The sequence below is a fragment of the Mytilus trossulus genome, chromosome 3 (assembly GCF_036588685.1).
Source record: "Mytilus trossulus isolate FHL-02 chromosome 3, PNRI_Mtr1.1.1.hap1, whole genome shotgun sequence".
Classification (NCBI taxonomy): Eukaryota; Metazoa; Mollusca; class Bivalvia; order Mytilida; family Mytilidae; genus Mytilus; species Mytilus trossulus.
In genome coordinates, this window is record NC_086375.1 from 86,084,142 (window position 1) to 86,105,772 (window position 21,631).

The 21,631-nt window shown below is 32.0% G+C and overlaps 1 protein-coding gene across 1 annotated transcript; it reads right to left on the reverse strand.

Moving 5' to 3' along the window:
* Positions 1 to 15,466: 15,466 nt before the first annotated feature.
* On the reverse strand, positions 15,467 to 21,322 carry LOC134709806 (uncharacterized). Its single transcript, XM_063569946.1, has 6 exons — positions 21,183 to 21,322; positions 20,352 to 20,525; positions 19,336 to 19,530; positions 18,758 to 19,036; positions 16,567 to 16,695; positions 15,467 to 15,825 (listed from the first exon to the last, which is right to left on the reverse strand). The coding sequence occupies exons 1-6, from the start codon at positions 21,217 to 21,219 to the stop codon at positions 15,542 to 15,544; spliced, it is 1,098 nt and encodes a 365-aa protein (XP_063426016.1). The 5' UTR covers positions 21,220 to 21,322; the 3' UTR covers positions 15,467 to 15,541.
* Positions 21,323 to 21,631: the final 309 nt, after the last annotated feature.

The window sequence follows — 21,631 nt, forward strand, 5'->3', positions numbered from 1 at the left end:
CAGTTGTACGCTGTGAGTATGTAAGTATTTGATCTTTATATCCAATATGAAGACTGTTTACTACTATGAACTTCATATTTATCCCAATATTTTCTATAAAATGCAACTGTCAAATCTTCTAATCCAGAAGATTTATTAAGTTTCATTTTATAAATAGCACCCGAGTATTTTTCTACTATAATATCCGTTTCGCAGAATAATTGTCATGTTTATACATTTCCCACTCAATTTTTGTCTCATATATATATTTATCACTTGATGTTTCATCAGGGCTTTGCGTCGAGTATAACTTTTTATAGTACTCTTTAATACTACATAGTATAACACTTTGATCCGATAAAATCTTATCATTCCCCCCTCTTAATTTATTTATTGACTTTTTTGCTTTGTCTGTTTTTCTAAACCTAAAGAGGAACGAGTTATTTTTGTTCTTCCATATTCAACCCAATTCTCTCGTGATCAAACTGAGCTCCTATAGCCTATTGTTCGTAAATTTTTGAATTTCTTAAATTTATTCTCAGATTTCTTGCTTATCTCTAATTTTCAATTGTATTTCTTTTTTTTCAAGAGTTCGTCAGTTTTCTCTGGTAAATAACAATACTTAGTGAATTACTTAAACGGTATCAATATCAAACTAATGAAGTCAATAGATGGGATTAATCCAGAAATATTTAGTCACATTTTGGGGCATTTTCAGTGTGTATTGGTTCATACAATGTAAAAAGCTACTAAAAATTCTGAAAGATTAAAAATCTTAACTGCCGGTAAGCGATGTGTTAGGGCAATTCAAAAACCCATTAGTAAATAATTTTATAGTTTACAAAAAGAGTCATTCTTATTCAATAAACATAAGAAGATGAGGTATGAGTGTCAATGAGACAAATCTCTATTCAAGTCATAACTTGTAAAACAAATTATTGGCCAAAGTACGGTCTTCAACACAAAGTGTTGGCTCACACCGAACAGCAAGCTATTCATAAATGGCCTCAAACATGACTAGTTTAAAACCTTTCAAGCAGGAATTTTGTATATTACTCTACTGTGATGAGACAGGACATTACTAGTCATATTTCAATTGAAACTACGTTAAATAGCGATCAGATCACAATCATTATTATAAGTAACTACGGTTCAGACTACGTCAGGCCAGTTGACCTAACGCGAATTTGGCAAGTTTACCTTGGTATCTGTAGCCATTTAGATTTTCAAGTCTTTGTATGCCACTGCTGGTGGACGTTTCGTCCCCGAGGGTATCACCAGCCCAGTAGTCAGCACTTCGGTGTTGACATGAATATCAATTATATGGTCATTTTTATAAATTTTCTGTTTACAAAACTTTGAACTTTTCGAAAAACTAAGGATTTTCTTACCCCAGGAGTAGATTACCTTAGCCGTATTTGGCACAACTTTTTGGAATTTTTGGTCCTCAATGCTCTTCAACTTTGTATATGTTTTGGCTTTTTCACTATTTTGATCTGAGCGTCACTGATGAGTCTTATGTAGACGAAACGCGCGTCTGGCGTATGAAATTATAATCCTGGTACTTTTGATACTATTTGTACATAGCCATTCATAATTTTAAAACATTATGGTTTTAAATAAACTCATCATAGATATCACGACTAAATGTAGTATATACGCCAGACGCACGTTTCGTCTACAAAAGACTTATCAGTGACGCTCGAATCCAAAAAAGTTTAAAAGGCCAAATAAAGTACGAAGTTGAAGAGCACTGAGGAGTTTAAGTGATTCTTATGAAGGAAAATCATTTAACGTTTTGATCTTAAGATATCGTTTATTCTACTTTATGAAAAATTTATAAAAAGTCACTAGCAAGAAATTTGACAACATTGATAATACTACTTTTTTGTTGCTTCAGACACGGTAAGAGAGGAATACAAAATCAGGTATTTCACAATAAGCAGCAGTCAATTGTTAATTTCTGTGTCATTTTGATCTATTAGGGAGAGTTGTCTCATTGGCAATAATACCACATCTTTATTTTTATATCAGTGCAATAGTTATCGAAAGTACCAGGATTATAATTCAGTACGCCATACGCGCGTTCCGACTACATAAGACTCATTAGTGACGCTCATATCAAAATAGTTATTAAGCTAAACAAGTACAAAGTTGAAGCGCATTCAAGTCTCAAATATATGATTGTTGTATCGGTTGTTATTTGCTTTGGATTGTCGTTCAGTAACTACGATTACTCTCAGATCTTTGATTTGTGTTTATACTGTTTTTTGCTAGTTGTTTTTGCTTTGTATTGTTTTAATAAATTAACCCCTTTCTTTTCAACTGAACAATACAAAGTAAATCAACTAACAAAAAATAGTATAAACACAAATTATATAATAATTATATTTATACAAGTATATCGTTGATTGATATTTTATGTATATTTTTTTTGTCTATAACATAAACTCATACAGATTGAAATACAATCGATTGCACATGCTATTGTGTCTATCTTTATTTATGTGTATGTATATTTCAAGTTGAATGACCATCCATAGTCTTCATGGATAATTAGATGGCGTATTGTTTCATGTACGCACGAAATAATAATGTTTTAAATAAATTAGGTCTTAACTGCTGTGGAATTCATAGGATTGAACTATGATGAATTTGAAAAATCAGTAAGAAAACATGATACACAATCTGCTAAGTAGAAACCAAATCTGGTGGTATTTTCACAATTGACTCACGTAAAATTTTCAAAACAACATGGATAGCTAATTTAGCTTTCAGTCTTATTGAATAAGTATTGTGAAGCAGCACTGTTATCAATTTGGGAAATTATGTACTTTTCTATGTAAATATTTATTTTTCTACATTGGCTAGATGTATAGGGGGAGAGTTGAGATCTCATAAACACGTTTAACCCCGCCGCATTTTTGTCCCAAGTCAGGAGCCTCTGGCATATGTTAGTCTTGTATCATTTTTAATTTTAGTTTCTTGTGTTCAATTTGGAGTTTAGTATGGCGTTCACTATCATTGAACTAGTATAAATATTTGTTTAGGGGCCCGCTGAAGGACGACTCCGGGTGCGAGCATTTTTCGCTGCATTAAAGACCTGTTGGTGCCCTTTTGCTATTTTCTGTTCTTCTATGGACGGGTTGTTGTCTCTTTGACACATTCCCCATGTCCATTCTCAATTTTATTTACCTCAATAAAGGGCAACAGTAGTATACCGCAGTTCAAATGCATCAATCGATAGAGAAAAAAACAAATCCGGGTTACAAACTAAAACTGATGGAAACGTATCAAATATAAGAGAACTACAACACAACACCGAAACGTAACACACAGAGAAACGAACTATAATGTAACAATGGCCATTTTTCTGACTTGGTACAGGGCATTTTATGAAAAAATGGTGGATTGAACCTGGTTTGTTGCATGCCAAACCTCCCGCTCTAATGGCAGTGTTAATTATAACATTAAAATTACAACATTACACGACAGGGTTACAATAAATAAACAGAGAAATGGGAGAAAATGTAGGACAGAGAAAAAACGAATAATAGCCACCCAAAGGTAACAGTTAAAAAATATTTTTATACACTAGACGCGCGCTAGGTCCATACTAAACTATGCTCGGATGTGAAAAGTTTGAAAGCCATAACAACTAACAAGTTGAAGATCGCTGACGACCAAAAGTATCCGCCTGTGACAAAACATCATTATTATCAAGAATAATACATGGTTTGCAAACTGTAATTTTTATAAAAATGACTATATAATAGATATACATGATTATACTGAAGTGGCTATAGAATAAAAAACGAATAAATCACAGCCCTGTTAGCCATAGTCAATGCAACGCCCAAGGTGACGTCACATATAAAAAATTTTAAACGTGTTCCGAAAATTAGACTAGATTTGTATGAGTCATCTAACTCATATTAACAACAGTGAAAATTATAATACTAGTTAATATTTTATTGAAGTAGTAATGAGATAATCAATTGTATTATCTAGCTTTGTGGTTGTTTCTTCTGATCAAACTGCAAACCAAATATATAGTGTAAATTTCGTTTATCCAAAATTAAATCTACCAAATGAACTGGATAAGTAGTTAATCCCCAATACAACACAATAATACAACAGAAGAAATACGATTAACAACTACAAACGTTAAAATATTTGAAAAAATCCGATGACAACAACAAACACAAAATCAAAACCCAACAAATTAGTTTGGGATGGATAAGTACCGTGCCACGTCTTAAAGCAATACGAAGTCACATTCAGGAATAAGTAACGTTCGGAAATAAAAAGAGCAGACGACGTAATGACAAACCACAATCTAACACGTGGTAAAAATGTCCATAGTTAGTTTGATCGAAGATAAATCGTATGGATAAACCAATTCGTGATGGCGTCCGTAAACTTTACGTAGTGTCATTTTTATTCTGTCCTCCTCATACCATTGTTGGAGCAGTTTCTGCATTAGGAGCACACTCCTGTAAATGATGTTCGTATAGTGTTATTGTTGTGATTACATTTGCACATGTACCTGTATGCAGGAGAATAGCAAATAAAACATTTGGATGGAAAGTTGTCTCATTGGCACTCACAACACGTATCTGTACCCTTAGTCATCTATGTGAAAAAAAGAGGGTCTGGCGCATAAGATTATAAGCCTGGTATCTATCATGAGTTTATACACTATGAGGGTCAATTGCTGATGGACAGTCGAGTAATCATCTCTTTTTTATTGACATGACATATAATTTCTATGCTCATTTTTTGTAAATTTTCCGTATATAAATTTAATTTTTCAAAACACTGACGTATTTGTACCCCTTTGTCATCTATGTGAATGAAACGGGTGTCTGGCGCATTAAATTATAAGTCTGGTTTCTATCAGTAGCTTAAACAATCAATGGGTCAATGCCACAGTGAATGCTGGTGAACAGTCGAGAAGTCAACACTTGTTTGTACCCCTAGGTAAAGATTGTTTCAGTCGTACTTGGTACTAATGTTTTTATTGGGTTTTTTTTATGTTTTACGACTTCGTATTTGATTCTGCCCTCTAGCTGATGAGTCTTATGAAGATTTGAAATTATAAGCAATGTATTTTCACTATACATACTGAACTTTGGTTATAAACAAAATGATTTATAAACAACCCTCTTCTATAACTATGCTTTTTCACCAAATTTTCCAACCACCAACCACTGTTGCTTTACGCATATACAACCAGTTTTATTTGCTAATTGAAAATTAAGCGGAATAAAATAATTTAAGACAGCAGAGAAGATAATTCTGTTTAATTGGTTATTACTAACCGACTTAAATAAAAGAGTGATCTATTATTACTGTAAATGTATAATGTCCCTAGTCTGGGCAAAGGGTCAGAGTGTCCTACTTAATTAAACAATAAATTGTTGAAATTAGATAACTTGTTTTCACGTGCAGAGAAATTTCTTTTATGAACAATGCATGACCGGATATCATCTTTCTTATTGGTCAATGGCATTGCGGGTCAGCACGAGTTCACGTGTAAGTGCATTGTGGTCACTTCCTTTTATCATCAGCATTTGATGTGTTAACTTGTGAATTTTATCAATTAATTTGTTCAAAATTATATGTGATTTTGTTTTTTATTTTATGGATAATTTTGGACTGGAGTGATTTCATTTTAGCTATTTCAGGTAAAATCGAACTATACTTTTATTTTTAAGCTATTCTATGCTTACATTTTGAACAAACCGTACAGTTAATTTTTTTAACCATCCTTTCATTCGGATAAAACTCACTATATAGATTTATGCCAAACATGAGCAGTTGGTCAAATTCATTTCTTTGTCAAAGAGATATTGGGTCAATTTGATTTTCATGTGGGTGCCGACACTATGCGTTTGCGATCAAAATGTAATTATTTATCATTTATCTGATGATTAACCTGATTGTAATTTTACAAGTTACTGCATCCTTTACAGCATCATAATGTTTGCAGAACGTATATCCGCCTTATGTATTTGTAAGATACATGATTCGTTTAAATTTTACTACAATTAAAAATTGGGTTATTGCATAACGATAATAATACCATACAAACTCATGCTACTTTCGTAAATCTCGTCACAGCAGTTTGGTTTGAGCTTATCATAATTTTGCAAGTTAGCCTAATCGCTATAATTGTTAGTATTTTAATTTATGCAAGTGTACCTTGTTTGCTTTATGTGATCGGTATAAAAAGGATATGTCTCTTACCTATATGTTTACCGCAACCCAATGCTTATTTATTATGAACCAATTTACCTGTCTTTGCCTGTTTTGGGTAATGTGGACGATATTAAAATTTTCGCAGGGGGCATGGTTGCTTGTACTTATGTCCTCTGTGTATTATTTTTCTCAGAGGTTGTGGTAGCTTGGTCTATGACCTCTGTGTATTTACTTTTGCAAATATTGTAGTATGTAGTGGGTATTGTTTTATGCTTCGTCATGAAACTCATGCTGCTTCGGTTTTACAGAGGTCGTAGTAGCTTGGTCTATGATCTCTGTATTGTTTTATGCTTCGTCATGAAACTCATGCTACTTTTTCAGAGGTCGTAGTAGCTTGGTCTATGACCTTTGTGTATTTGCTTTTGTAAAGTTATTATGTAGTGGGTTTTGTTTTATGCTTCGTCATGAAACGCATGTTATATTTTTGCAGAGGTCGTAGTAGCTTGGTCTATGATCTCTGTATTGTTTTATGCTTCGCCATGAAACTCATGCTAAACTACATTTAATTATTTTTTCGTCATGGTGATTGGTTTGGAATAAATTAATTTTGTAATCAATTCTTTAACTTCATACAAAATTGCCAGTATTTTGATACATGTTTGTCAGTTTGTAATACATGTTTTTATTGTATTATTTTATTTATCTTTACTAGTAAAATTCATTTTATTGATATAGTTTGGGTTGCGATGAACGTAATTGATAATTTTTATGCCGATACTTATGCACTGTAAGGTCGTTTGCTTTTTTCTATATACTAGATTTGTTAATAAAAATAACATTGGACAAGACATATATAGATATAAACTGATGATATTTTAAAGTTCACACTCTTCATTTAATACATGATAAAAACATCTTTTCTGTTTAATGGTTGATTATTAAAGAAGAGAAACTTTGATAATTTAATTATCGCTTATTATTTCTTAACATGCGTTATGTTTGTGGTCCTTGAGTAAGACCAAGAATTTAATTTTTATCCATTATTTTATATTCTTTTTTTGTTTGTTTATTTCATGCCTTGACTGTGGACGAAGAGAGCTAAGAATGACATTCATCTACGAAAGAACTTTCCCCATTTAAGGACGTGTGCAATAAAAGGTGATATCAACAACTTCCATATACTTTCTTCTGCCAGCGGTATGCCATAAGTCCGATAATACGAACATACGAATATTGATGGGTTGCTGTTTCACTGACATTAAGGACACATTCCTAATTTCGTGATTAGAATTTTGATCCAGAGTGCAAGTCGTATCAACATTGACTAACCAAAGCCTAATTGACTGTTTTATAAATACAAATTTACAAAATACGACTTCGATCAGCATTTTGATACACAACTGGACCCTAGTTACGATGAAAGCTTAAAGCACCTAATGTTATTCCATCATCTCTTCAAAGTTGACTATGTCGTTTATTGTCCAGGACTCTCGTTACTTAAATTCAACACTTAGTTTTAGAGGAAGGAAAATAAAACAAACAAAGACTTATGCCGCAGTTCATGGATGGAATGGTCCTAATAGTATCCGTGATTCAAGGATTGAAGTCAAATACTTTTATAGAATTTAACGGCTAAAAAGAATGAATTTAGTATCAGAACTTTACACTTCCGCTGTTGCGGGTCTGTATTACCTGACAAAACATTGTGACCTTTATTTCAAACCATCGCAACTGTCTTGTTTTTGGGTCAGCATTGCCTGCCAAAACGTTTATTCATATTATCGTTATTTCATATAATTACAACTGTCTTGTTTTGGGTCAGCATTGCTTGCCAAAACATTTTATGATTTTTATTTCATATAATTACAACTGTCTTGTTTTGGGCCAGCATTGCCTGCCAAAACGTTTTATGATCTTTATTTCTTATAATTACATCTGCCTTGTTTTGGGCCAGCATTGCCTGCCAAAACGTTTATTATTTTTATTTTATATAACTACAACTGTCTTGTTTTGGGTCAGCATTGCTTGCCAAAACATTTTATGATTTTTATTTCTTATAATTACAACTGTTTTGTTTTGGCCCAGCATTGCCTGACAAAACGTTTTATGATCTTTATTTCTTATAATTACATCTGTCTTGTTTTGGGCCAGAATTGCCTGCCAAAACGTTTTATGATTTTTATTTCTTATGATTACAACTGTCTTGTTTTGGGCCAGAATTGCCTGTCAAAACGTTTTATGATTTTTATTTCATATAATTACAACTGTCTTGTTTTGGGCCAGCATTGCCTGCCAAAACGTTTTATGATTTTTATTTCATATAATTACAACTGTCTTGTTTTGGGCCAGCATTGCCTGCCAAAACGTTTTATGATTTTTATTTCATATAATTACAACTGTCTTGTTTTGGGCCAGCATTGCTTGCCAAAACGTTTTATGATTTTTATTTCATATAATTACAACTGTCTTGTTTTGGGTCAGCATTGCCTGCCAAAACGTTTTATGAATTTTATTTCATATAATTACAACTGTCTTGTTTTGGGTCAGCATTACCTCCCAAAACAGTTTTTATCTTTATTTCACATAATTTCAATGTATCCTGTTTTGGGTCAGTATAGCCTGCTAAAACGTTTGTGATCTTTATTTCATACAATGTATGTCTTTATTGCCGCCCTTCTCATGCTTTCTTTACACATTGTTCGAATGTCAATGGGATCATTCGGTAGGCTCGGTTTAACTTCCTGTATGTATACATGAATAATTCGTAATTCATGTTTTGGTTTTAAATGTTGCCGTGCTTATTCATACTAATTATTCAAATTATATATATAAAACGACTTAATGGTTTATTCCAATGTTGTCTAAATGCTATGGTCTTTAGAGATAAATCCATTACAAACCAAAGTTTTTATATTTAACTAAACTGGTTATTAACTAAATTGTTTTTTTTTTTCTTTTAGTTAAATATTTATAGTATGTGTCAAAAGCTATAAATATTTACTCGGTTAAAACTTACATCTTTTAACTTTTATCGCAATTAAGGTACAAAAAATTATATGAAACATCACTTAAAGCTGAAATATTATATTATTCATTTTACAACTTTATTTACTACTATACAATATAAACCTTTTAAATGTATTGCATTGGAATAACAGTTTGTTAAAATAAGTTCTGTCGCATGCCAGGAAGGAAGGAATTTATTTTATGTTAGGTTGAAGTAAGTTTGGTGTATTCCTCCTTTTTTATAGTGGTGTTATCGATATAAATTATTACTATTAATATTGAATGGTGATGTTCACCAGTCACTAAATTTCTAAAAAGCTGTATATTAAAAACTGTGACTAAAACTTTTCTTTTTACCGTATCATGAGTTACGAAAATTATTTCTATAGTCTCATATCAATTCGGATCACAACAAAAATAACTGAGAGTTAAAAAAAAGTTTACAGTAAATACTTATTTACTAATTTGAATTTGAAAATGTTTACCCTCTGGAATTCACCACGCCATATTATGTATTTATGTGCCTTTCCCAAGTTAGGAGCCTGGGGCCGGTTTCACGAAGCTATCCTAAGACATGTCATAAGATATATCTTAGGACATGTATTATGATCCTCTTATGACTATCCTAGGACATATCTCAGACCTCGTCTCGAAGCTATCTTAGGATAATCTTAGCTAAGACATCATAAACCTGAGTGTCGCAAGTTCTTTAAAATTTCAAATATGAATATGATTTACGGTAGTATGTCTTACCATAAATGATTCTAAACGTATGGATTAATATAATGACACAATTTGCAAAATAAAAATAGAAAAATAAAAGTTATTTATAAATTATCTTTAAACAATATACATCAATATGAATATGGAATTTATAATGCAAAACTAGGAAAAAAAGAATGTAAAATGATGACATTATTTTGCCGGCACAAGTGAGTTGAATTTAATTTTGACATTATTGGTTATAAAAGGTTACGGGATAAATTCGTGCAATCTTGTATGAATACCTCGAATTTTCATTGTTGACAAATCATGATAATCCGTCAATCTAGACAGATAACGTTATAAGCAGGGACATGAGAATAGATAATTAGGTTAAAATAAGATTTTTTTTCAAAATTAATATAAAAAAATGAGTGCAATTTATATAAATAAACGTATAACTGTCATAAGACCATCATAAGACACCTCTCGCGTTGTCCTAACTTTATGACCAACTTTAAGAGATGTCCTAATTTAGGACCACTTTATGAAACCCACTTAGGACTAAGATATGTCGTAAGACCATCCTAAGACATGTCTCAGTCCTAAGACAGCTTCGTGAAACTGGGCCCTGTAGTTCAGTTGTTGTCGTTTGCTTATGTGTTACATTTAAGTTTTTTGTTAATTTATTTTTTGATTTTTTTTTTTATGTAAATACGGCCGTTAGTTTTCTTGTTTGAATTGTTTTACATGGTCATTTTGGGGTCTTTACTAGCTGACTATGCAATATAGGCTTTGCTCATTGTTAAAGACCGTGCGATGACCTATAGTCGTTAATTTACGTGTCATTTTGGTCTCTTGTGGTGAACTGCCTCATTGGCATCATAACACATCTTCTTTTTTATATTTATACATTTTCAATTGAAAAATGTCAAGTGTAGTTTGGGAATCCTTTGCTCATGGTCCCTTACAGAAATAGTCAGATATAAAACTTCGTATTTAGGAAGGATCCAGGGCTTTGTAAAAATATACTTTAGTTTTGTTTGAATTTTTAAAATTAAAAATATAGTTTCGGTTAATCAAAGTACTAATTGTCTGTACTAAAATATATAAAGGATTCTATATTTAAATGTCTGGATGTAAGAAGAAATATGAATTCTGAATCATACTTACATTGTAACTGCGATTCTATTGTAATTTAATTGCTGTGATCCTGGTCGGAATAAGATTTACACCTTTAATCATTTTTACCAGTAAAAATAATTTTAAAGTAATTTTTGGTATATGAAAATAGGAACTTTTAATATTTCTGCTAAATGTGGAAACATTTTACATTAATAAAGTGATATGTGTTTTGGTGTACATGTATGCGAATGTATTTTTTTTTTCGAGTCATATATATTGTATTCACGTCGCCAGAGTCCTCGGGTGGGGGATCCACCCTTTTAGCCTTAGAGTGGATTTCACATCCACTCTTTCAGCCAAAGGGTGGATTTGTGGCAGGTTTTTCTCCCCACCTTTGCTATTCTTTGTCATTTATTCAATTGACATGATACTAGTTGATGTTATTTCGTAGTAATTATGTATTATTATTTCATATTAAATATGAACTTTTATGTCAAATGTTTTATTTGCAAAATGTATTTTTTGCATTTTATGATTTTGAATAAATGACCTTTTTTCGTCAGTTTAGTTTTTATATCATATAGCAAATCAAGCTCAGACTCTGGCTTGTGTTTACGTAGTATGTTTATGGTATCTAGCTGTCTGTCTTAAAACCAGTTTTATTTGCTAATTGAAAATTAAGCGGAATAAAATAATTTAAGACAGCAGAGAAGATAATTCTGTTTAATTGGTTATTACTAACCGACTTAAATAAAAGAGTGATCTATTATTACTGTAAATGTATAATGTCCATAGTCTGGGCAAAGGGTCAGAGTGTCCTACTTAATTAAACGATAAATTGTTGAAATTAGATAACTTGTTTTCACGTGAATGTGTTACGATGCTATGTTATTTTTTACGTTGTGTCTGACGTCTTTTCACCGATTACGTTTGGTGCGTACTGATCAATTTTGAAGTCATAAAAATATTTTTATTATATAGTTGGTATTGGGTTTGTAAACTAGCTGCGAATAACATAAAATGTGTTTTGATTTTTTGTTGTTAGTTAGGGGTTTTTGTTGATAGGATAGTTCAGGCCTTCTCCTTTTTATTATCAAAGTTTTTTTCTTAGAGTGTGTGTTGTTACACTAGAGTCTCAGTAAGGAGAAGCGCCAGAGCTCGTAAACGTATTAAACCCCTCTCATTCTTTTGTGGCTGTTCCAGGTCATGATCTTATAATACAGTTATTGTCATTGGTTACTGTCTATGACACAATGTTAATACAAAATCAATTAAATAAGGGGTTGATAAATAATGGCAACAGTAGTATACCTCTGTGAGAAGTTAAACATTTTAAGAAAGTAAACCATAACCTTGATCAAATCACCGTGCCGTCAAATAGAACAATGTACATAGGTAAGCATGTTTGTTTTGAAGCGTTTACGATTTCGGAAAATCCTTAAAAGGGCTTCGGACGCACTATGGTCATAAATTTAGTATTCACCAGGAAAAATTCAAAATATTAGAGGAAAAATCAATCGGAAAGTCCATAATCACATAGCAAAATCACATTAAAAATGAATGGACATTAGAATACACAAGGAAACTATAGTACCAGCTACCTCAAACCTTAGTTGAATTTGCCTGATCATTTCATGTCCTATTTGGTTCTATATCTATGATGAATTCATGAACTTATGCATATTTGAATTTCAATAGTTGAAGGTTTGAAAATTCGTATTGAAGGTTCGTCTAAAAAAGCTTATCAGACGCACAAATATATATTAGTGTATATATAACATCTAGAAATGGATCGATACCACATCACTTGTATAGTGGACAATTTATTTTGGTCTTAGAAACATGTATCTTTTAGCTGAGCTGTGCTGTGAACTAGCTTTCAGCGAATGCGAGTACTCTCATATCTATACTTAATGTCTTTTTTGCTGTTAGGGATATAGAACTACCCTGCCACGTCCAGTTTGTGTTTTGGTTAGACTTTTCCCGCTTTGTATGGATCTTACGAGTTAAACCCTTTTCAACTGATTTTCATCGTTTCTTTTTATGATGTGCTGTAATATCACTGTCTTAGTATAGAGGAGGGTTGACCGCTCTCAAACATTTTTAATTCTGCAACATTCAGTAAGTGTCTGTCCCAGGGCCGAAGACTGCAGTTGTTGATAAAGGCAATGTGATTGCCTGCAATTGCTTACATGCTTTTATGAACCTTGGTGGGTAGTTTTACATTTGATTATCTTATCAAATCTCCTTATTTTAATATATATCCTGCAGTTATCGTTAGCTAAGTGGTAATTACTTCAATGACGAAATCATTTATAGGACACCTTTTTCTTAAATCCCCGTTTATAGTTGAAGGTTTGTTAAGAAATTGATGGCTGAACTCCCTTGGGAAATATTGACCAATAATCCGATGGTTTTAGCTAGTCTTTTACTTTATGGTATTATTGTCAATAAGACAACTCTCCACAATAGACACAAAAGTTAACAATTATAGGTCACCATATGGCCTTCAAAAAACAGTAACACCCATACCGCATTATGCACATTCGAGTACACTTATAGTTATAATCATTATTCTACATTCAATTATAAATTTTCAATGTTGTCAATTTTTATAGAGACACGCCCACTCTGACGTTGTGTTTTCAAACGCCAACATATGTGTACGCTTTTATTGTTATAATATAGATTATATAAAAAGTACTTTGAGCCTTTTTTTTATAAACTAATATTTATAATGGATGACAAAAATTTATTTTGACTTTATTGAACCATAAATATAATTTTTGACTCTTCACATTTTACATAATCCGCTTCGCGGATCATTCAATGTGAAGAGTCAAAAAATAATTTTATGGTTCAATAAACTCAAAATAAATGATAGCTATTCATTAAATAAAAAATATTGGACTGATTGATGAGATGTTCCCATCTATTGAATTGGTGAGCCGTATTAAACATCCATTTGTAATATAACATCTGAATATAAGTATGCGGTAAGCATACAGTTGGGTTTCATATATGCTTCGGTATAATATTGACATTTTTACCCTCATATGTCTGTTTGTTTTGTTCACGCATCGTTGTCAATATAATGGAAATTGATGCGACTGTCATACATGTGAGAGGTTTATCTAGTTTTGAAATTCAGTTTAATTTCTCGTTGTCTACACTAGAAATGCCTGTAAAAGTCAGCAATATGACGGTCGTTGTCTTTTTGAATGATGTAATTTATCTTTTGATTATGCCATTTGATAAGGGACTTTCAGTTTTTAATTTTCCTCGGAGAGCAGTATTTTGAAGATGTGAATTTAATTTATTTTATGGGGTTCTCAATGAAATCGGGCTATTATTCTTGAATAATTTTGTATTAGTTATATGGTCCCTTCATACGACATATGTTACATGTTCTAGTAAACATATCCTAAACATCTCTTTTTTGTATCATAAATCGTCGAAATCTACCCGAGTTCAGTCATCCTTTCGACATGTTTACGGACGGCATCACCATTTTGGTCTACTCTTATAGATTATCTTTGTCAATGATGGTCAAAAATATGTTCTATTTATCGTTACTTTATTCCTGTCCTGTTTTCTCTCGATTGAGACTTACTACCGGATTTGCATTTGCATAAGCAACACGACGTTGACACACGTGGAGATTTGTGAATTATTTCGTCTTTTTTGTGGGTTTTTTGTTTTGCCACGGTGTTGCTAGTTTTTATTCGATTTGTCAGTTTATAATGTCCCTTTTTTCTTTCCTTTTCTTTTTTACATGACTGTCATTAATAGATTGGCTAACAAGAATGTGTCCATAATACACGGATGCCCCACTTGCAATATCATTTTCTATGTTAAGTGGGCCGTGACATTGGTGGGGGGACTGTAATTCGGCATTAGAAAGATCATGTCAAAGGGCACATGTGTACTAAGTTTCAAGTTCATTGAACTTCAACTTCATCAAAACTTACCTTGATCAAAAGCTTTAACCTGAAATTTGCCCTATCATTTTTGTATGTTCAATAAACCGTCAAATTTGAGTCAAATACAATTAGAAAGATAATATTAAAGGGCACATGTTTACTAAGTTTCAAGTTGATTGGACTTCAACTTCATCCAAAACTACCTGGACCAAAAATTTAAACCTGAAGCGGGACAGACGGACGAACGGACGTGCAGACCAGAAAACATAATGTCCTCTACGATAGGCATAACAAGACAGAGGATATTTGATTATTAAATTGAGAATGGAAATGGAAATTCAACGTTCTGGTATCAGTTATTGATTTTATCTTCAACAGGACATTCCGTGGTTTTTCTTTTCAATTATAATTTCAATATATAATCAATTTTTTTCCAGATTAAATCATCGAAACAAGTAAGAATGATGATTCGTGAAGTTGTTCTGTAAATTGACACGATGAAATGAGTTTATTGTTTTATTCTTCTTATATAGTTACATGTCGAAAAGACAGAAATTAATTTGATGTTTAAGCTTGGTCTGTATTCCTTATTTCCAGCCACCTTATTCCCCACTGCTCTCATATCCATGGTTCTCACCACTTTCCTTTGAGATTTTATCAACCGTGTGTTTAACAACATTTAAACGTTGTTTTATGTTTGTTTTCTTCGTAGCTTTTACATATGTTCTATGTACTTTTGACCCATCAGAAGACATTGAATTACTGTAAATAGTATTACTGTTAGCTTTTTTCTTGGCATGACGCAAGGCGAGCTTGGCGAGTTGACGAAGATATTCATCCACTGATTTTATTTTGTGATCAATATGCTCTTCGTCACCATAGTAACCTGAAAATATAATCATTTCAGTTGAAATGACATTTTTTCAATAATAGTATTTTTTTCATTGTGTAGATGTTTTCAACGTTTCTTGCATACAGCGATATCTAGATAGTTTTATTTTGACGCATCTTCTTTTTGTAGATTTGCAGATTTGTAGGTATTTTCATTCCTTCATTCATTCATATCATTGATGGATGACAAATATTTTGTAGCAAATTCTATATTAAGAGTCAGAACCAAAACAATCTGAATGTCATATAAATGTTACTTGTTCCGTACAAGGTCAATGACATTCTTTCAATGAACTCTTCTCCAAAGTAAGATTTTAGTATATGGCAAAAGTAAACTTATTGATATACTTTTTTCTTCTTAATAGTGTACTGCTGTTCGAAATTCATAAATCGATCCGGTTACAAAGTAAAATTGAGGGAAACGCATCAAATATAAGAGAACTACGATACAACAGAAACACAACATTAAAATGTAATACACACAGAAACGAACTACTATATAAAAATGACCATTTCCCTTACTTGGTACAGGGCATAGCAAATTCTAGATGATTTTGGCAGTACTGATCATGCGAAGGCTTTGTATATATATATTGCCAGCTACAGTCGTTAAAAACATCGATAAGTAAGGACACTGCTTTTCATTGTTAACTAATTTAGATTTTTTAACAATTAGTTATACCATTCTTAAACGTTACATATTCTTTAAATATACAATAAAAAATAATTAATTTACCTTCTTGATACGGTATGAATATTTTCAAAATCTTCAACCGCCGAAAACATACATTTTTCTGATGATATCGATGTATACAACGTCGCCAGACACGGAAAAAATGTCTTCGTGTGCATCGTAGACGGTATTCTGAAAAACAAAATATGTATTTCGATCACTTGAAAATCTTTACTTTAAAACTTATGAAAACGTCATTGACATCATTTTTTAAGATATTTGAAATTAATTTGGCAAACAATTGTTGAGGATGTCAGCCCATACTGGACAGTGTATCAATAGCAGCAACCATTGTGAGTATACCAAAGTCAAGTGGTACATACTTCTAATAAAAAAATATAACCCTGCGCGAGGAAGAACGTGGCGTCACATGATGCTTAAGTTACATTTCTTAAGCCCTAATCAAACTGTCACGTTTCAAGAGCTACGTTTCGAAAGCGTATTGAAAAGGAAATACACATAACAAAGCGTATCAAAAGGTAGTGAATCTTTGTTTGAAACGGGACCTGTCCCGTATTTTTAGAAAATTCAACAACAAACGTAGCGAAAATTGAAACGAAGTAAATACGTAAATACGTATCAACGCTTAGCGGAACGGAACAAAACGTGCTTAATTAGTATCGAAACGTATCAATGCCGGGCGGAAAAGTGAGTCTACAAGTACTATATACGTGGTTGAAACGTAAGTCTACACGTTCTTACACTTATCAGAACGTGATAAGAACGTAGCACACACCTAGTAACACCGAGCTCTCTAAATATTCAAATCGTAGTTAAAACGTAGCATTTGCAAACGTAGTAAAACGTGACAGTGTGGCTGGGGCTATAGACATTTTAGAAGGGACCTTTCAAAAAATAACATGTGCATATATTGACTGATTGGTAGAATACTAGCTGTTTATTTTGTTTTTCATGGTAATGGATTGTTAATCGCGGATCACACAGTACATGCATATGATATGTATTTTATCTTGTAAAATTTAATTACATGTTTATCGATTGATTTCAGCAAATGTGCATATTTTACCAGGTGTTTGAATCCGGGATGTGTACTTAAATGCAAGTACAGAACGTCAGTAATATATATTATTTGTTGTTTTCCCTTTCTAGGTCATAACATAAAGCTGGACGCTTCATCACACAAGTTTGTTGTATACAGTTAAACTCTTTTAATGATATTGTAATGAAGATGTTACATGTAGCAGTACAGATTTGTATTTGATCGTATGCTCATACGCTTGATTTGGAACTTTGCCTCAAACATACGAGGTGTTTTTTATGCATTTTCGAAGTATTATATCGTTGCTGGGTCCATAGTTATCAAAGGTACCAGGATTATAATTTTGTACGCCAGACGCGCACATAGCGGCGCTAGTCATTTTTAAAATTTAAAGGCAGATGACATTTTGATAACATTTATAAGTCATTAGATTTGCAAGAAAACTTTAGTTTGAGGTTTACCAAAATGGGTTAGTTTTACACTTTAAGTAAATAAAAATAATATTCTAATTTTCAGGGACTCCTTGGTACGAGAAACGCATGTTCGTTTACACACTGTACAATCTTTCCATATTGTTTGATTGAAACTGACGGATACGACCAGTAACAACTGTTGTAATACAGTACGAAGGAGCAATTTTTTTTAAATTTTTATTTTTTAACTTCTGGTGCGAAATAAGTTGTTGATAAGTTTATATTTTGAAACTTATCGAAAAATTGAACAGTATAAGTGATAACGTATATTTGCTATATACTAAGTATTCTATTTCTGAGCAATATATCTGTGTTTTACATTCATGCTATTTGAATATGACAATCAAAATAACAATACTGAAGAAACTCGTGTGGTTTATAACTATATTCATAATTCGCCGTGTTTGGTTAGGTGCACTGTGCATTAATCGAATACATCTTCAAATGTTGGTAACTTTTAAATGTTTATCTGTCAAATCTTTGTCCTCAGATTCCGATCCTACATTTTCAAGTGTTTTGTTTCAACCTGTCGTTTATTGTTAAAGGACGATAGGAGGACAGGACAATTACTTCTATGTGTCTTTAACTTGTACATATAGTTTTTGAGAAACTATCGTCGCGTCTTTCGTGTACACTTGATTTTATTCTTGAGTTATATAAATATCCTAACTATTTAAATGTCTCAAAAACTTCAGACAGAGCTGATACATTTTAATCTCACCTTTCCCTCCTTGAATTAGTCTTCCATTCTTAAACTTCAAACTGATAGGTCGCCTATGATGTTTGATAGCTGCTTTCAAATGACCTTTAGTTCTAAGCTTGGTCCCTTTCACCTTTTTAATTTTATATACTACTAGGCGTCTGAATATTTCTCCTGGTCCTATTATTCCTTGTTGTCGCAGTTTGGTCAAACAAACACTTGTTTGTCCATTTTTGTGTATACAAGATTTCATTCGACGTATTAATTGACTTTTTTTACATCCTGGCTTGATTTCATAATCTGAAAATACATTGTTTGTGTGTGGGTTTTTTTTTAATATGTACTAAATATTAAAGCAGTGAGAATATGTAGAAGAACCTTCGTGTTTGAATACATCAAGTCTTGTAAATTATCGTTTTCAAGTTCATTTTGTTTACATTCAAGGACGACATATTTGAGTTGACATCAAATGTAATGGACAAGACATAGTTGAAAACCTGTCCTTCAAATACTTATAAACATTAAAGATCATTTAAATCAAAAGATATACACACTAAACCTTTCGGCATAGATAAGAATTAATAATACTAAGTACTTACACACACTTGCATACACCAAACCACCAGTTAGAAATCTAATACCTAATCCATGAACACCGTTGATCAAAATTTCTCGTCTACCTAGCAGACCTCTTTCAGAAAGCAATGTCAAGCAATTAATAACTGCCGTATTATTCCTCTTACAAACATTAAACTCATGGTAAAAACGATCTTTTCCACACAGGTTTCTGAAAACTACAAAATAGCGTTTTATTTGGATAAAAGGAGAAAGCATAGGATGTAATATATAGAATTTTATACGGAGTTCGGGATTTTTTGTTATTTTACTTTTATAGTATTTGTCGAAAATCCATTTACAGACTTTCCTAAACCAAAAGGATTAGAGCACCTTTGTTTTCGTCTCTTCATCTTTAATTGACTGCGACATTTCGCATTTTTTTAACTTTCACATTTGATCGAAATAACGTTTGAAAAATATGTTAATAATATTTGGCCTAATAGGGCAAACATGTAATATAAGCAAAACCCATACTACAAACCAACATTTAACAGACTTCAACATGATTAAATGTATAACATCATGTTTATTCGGTGTGTTCCCATTTCTCATTAGCTGTGAATTCGAGGTAAAAAGGGTATAAATAAAATAAATACGAAGGCAAGATGGGAATTTAACCCAGCAAATTGTTAATTCTGATTAAAAAAAATAAAAATATAGGCCATTTTCCTTAATTTAATAAGAAATTAATATAACTATAAAAAAAGTAGACGTGGTATGATTGCCAATGAGACAACTGTCCATAAGAGACCAAAATGACACAGATATTAACAACTATAGAACACCGTACGGCATTAAACAATGAGCAAAGCCTATTCCGCATAGTCAGCTATAAAAAGCCCCGATATGGCAATGTTTAACAATTCAAACGAGAATACTAACGGCCTTATTAATATAAAAAAGTGAACGAAAAACAAATATGTAACACATTAACAAACGACTACCACTGAATTACAGGCTCCTGGCTTATAGTCTATATTTTGTTATTATTACTCACAAAATCCATGATAAATTATTGCTTGTTTTGTAACTTTCACTCCAGAATCATTCCACTGTTTTCTTTGTATTTGATTATTTGGTCCTTTGTGACGAGAATTGCTGTCGCTGTCAAAAGCATATGACTGATGTATATTTGTTCTTTTAATATCATCTTTATCATACGATATTGCTCCTAAAAAAGAAAATTTAATATAACCAATGGGTATTAATGGTCAAAGTTTAAAGTTTCGTCATTTTATCTAAAAAGGAAGTTACATTTAATTAGACAGTATTTTTATACTAGATGTTTTTAAATTTTGAATCCAAAATGAAAATACTCAAAGACTGATATAGCAATTTTATTTATTCCCACTTCTGTTTTTGACATTTTTCGCATCATACATGTACTTACCATATCTGAGATCCGAGTTAACAATTATCATTTTGAAAGTGACATTGTCAGTTTCAACTCTAAATTTCCCGTTTCTAACTTTACATTTCTCAGTCCAAACTTAACAATTCTCATTTAGCACATTTCTCGGTTCTAACTTTGAACGGAAAAATGTAAACTTGCAACTGAGAAAATCGAGGTTGAAAATTGGAAGCGTCGGGTTTGAGATGCGAAATGTCCCTACCGGTTTTCCGTACAATGGAAACAATTCAAAGGATTTTAAACAATCACGACCATATGTTAACACAAATAAATCATCCTCAGATGTGCAAAATGATAGGCAGGGTATAGTCTTTTGATTATTGTCTCTATTTAGTCACTCGGGTTAAAAATATATATATGATCAACATTATTTATTTTAAATTCACATAGAAAAAAAGATGAAAAAACAGAAATTACCTTGGAACAAAACCCCTAGCCAGAATATTGTCCACATTTCTCTTGACTTGCCTTCTGCTTGGAACAATTACATGAAGTGAACCATTGTTTTTTTATTCAAGTAAAAAAAACATATGGTACGTTATTGTACTTCTTTCAATTTACACGGAAAGAACAATAGTTATACATATAATCAATACAAACATAACATAATAACAGTATAATCATCGACAATTGTAAATATATAACTGCAACCTTTTGAATAAATAATTCCTTATAGTATGATCAGTATATAAACGTAAGATAAAAAATCCTCGTGGTCTTGTAGTTGTTTGCTGTAATGTCCAGTGAAAAATGTTTCCTGCATATTCTGGAAAAACAAAATACTTTTCTACCAGTGACTTTCAATAAGGGGATAAATAGGGTTTTGGCTGATATTATTTGCTGATTAATACATGAACAATAGGTAT

Excerpts from the sequence above, each read along its gene's own strand:
- LOC134709806 (XM_063569946.1), bottom strand. The coding sequence starts at position 21,219 with ATGTGGACAATATTCTGGCTAGGGGTTTTGTTCCAAG. Across the intron at positions 19,531-20,351 it reads AATAATTTATCATGGATTTT|TTTTCAGAAACCTGTGTGGA; the intron begins GTGAGTAATAAT and ends GCTATTTTGTAG. Across the intron at positions 16,696-18,757 it reads ACTAATTCAAGGAGGGAAAG|AATACCGTCTACGATGCACA; the intron begins GTGAGATTAAAA and ends TTTGTTTTTCAG.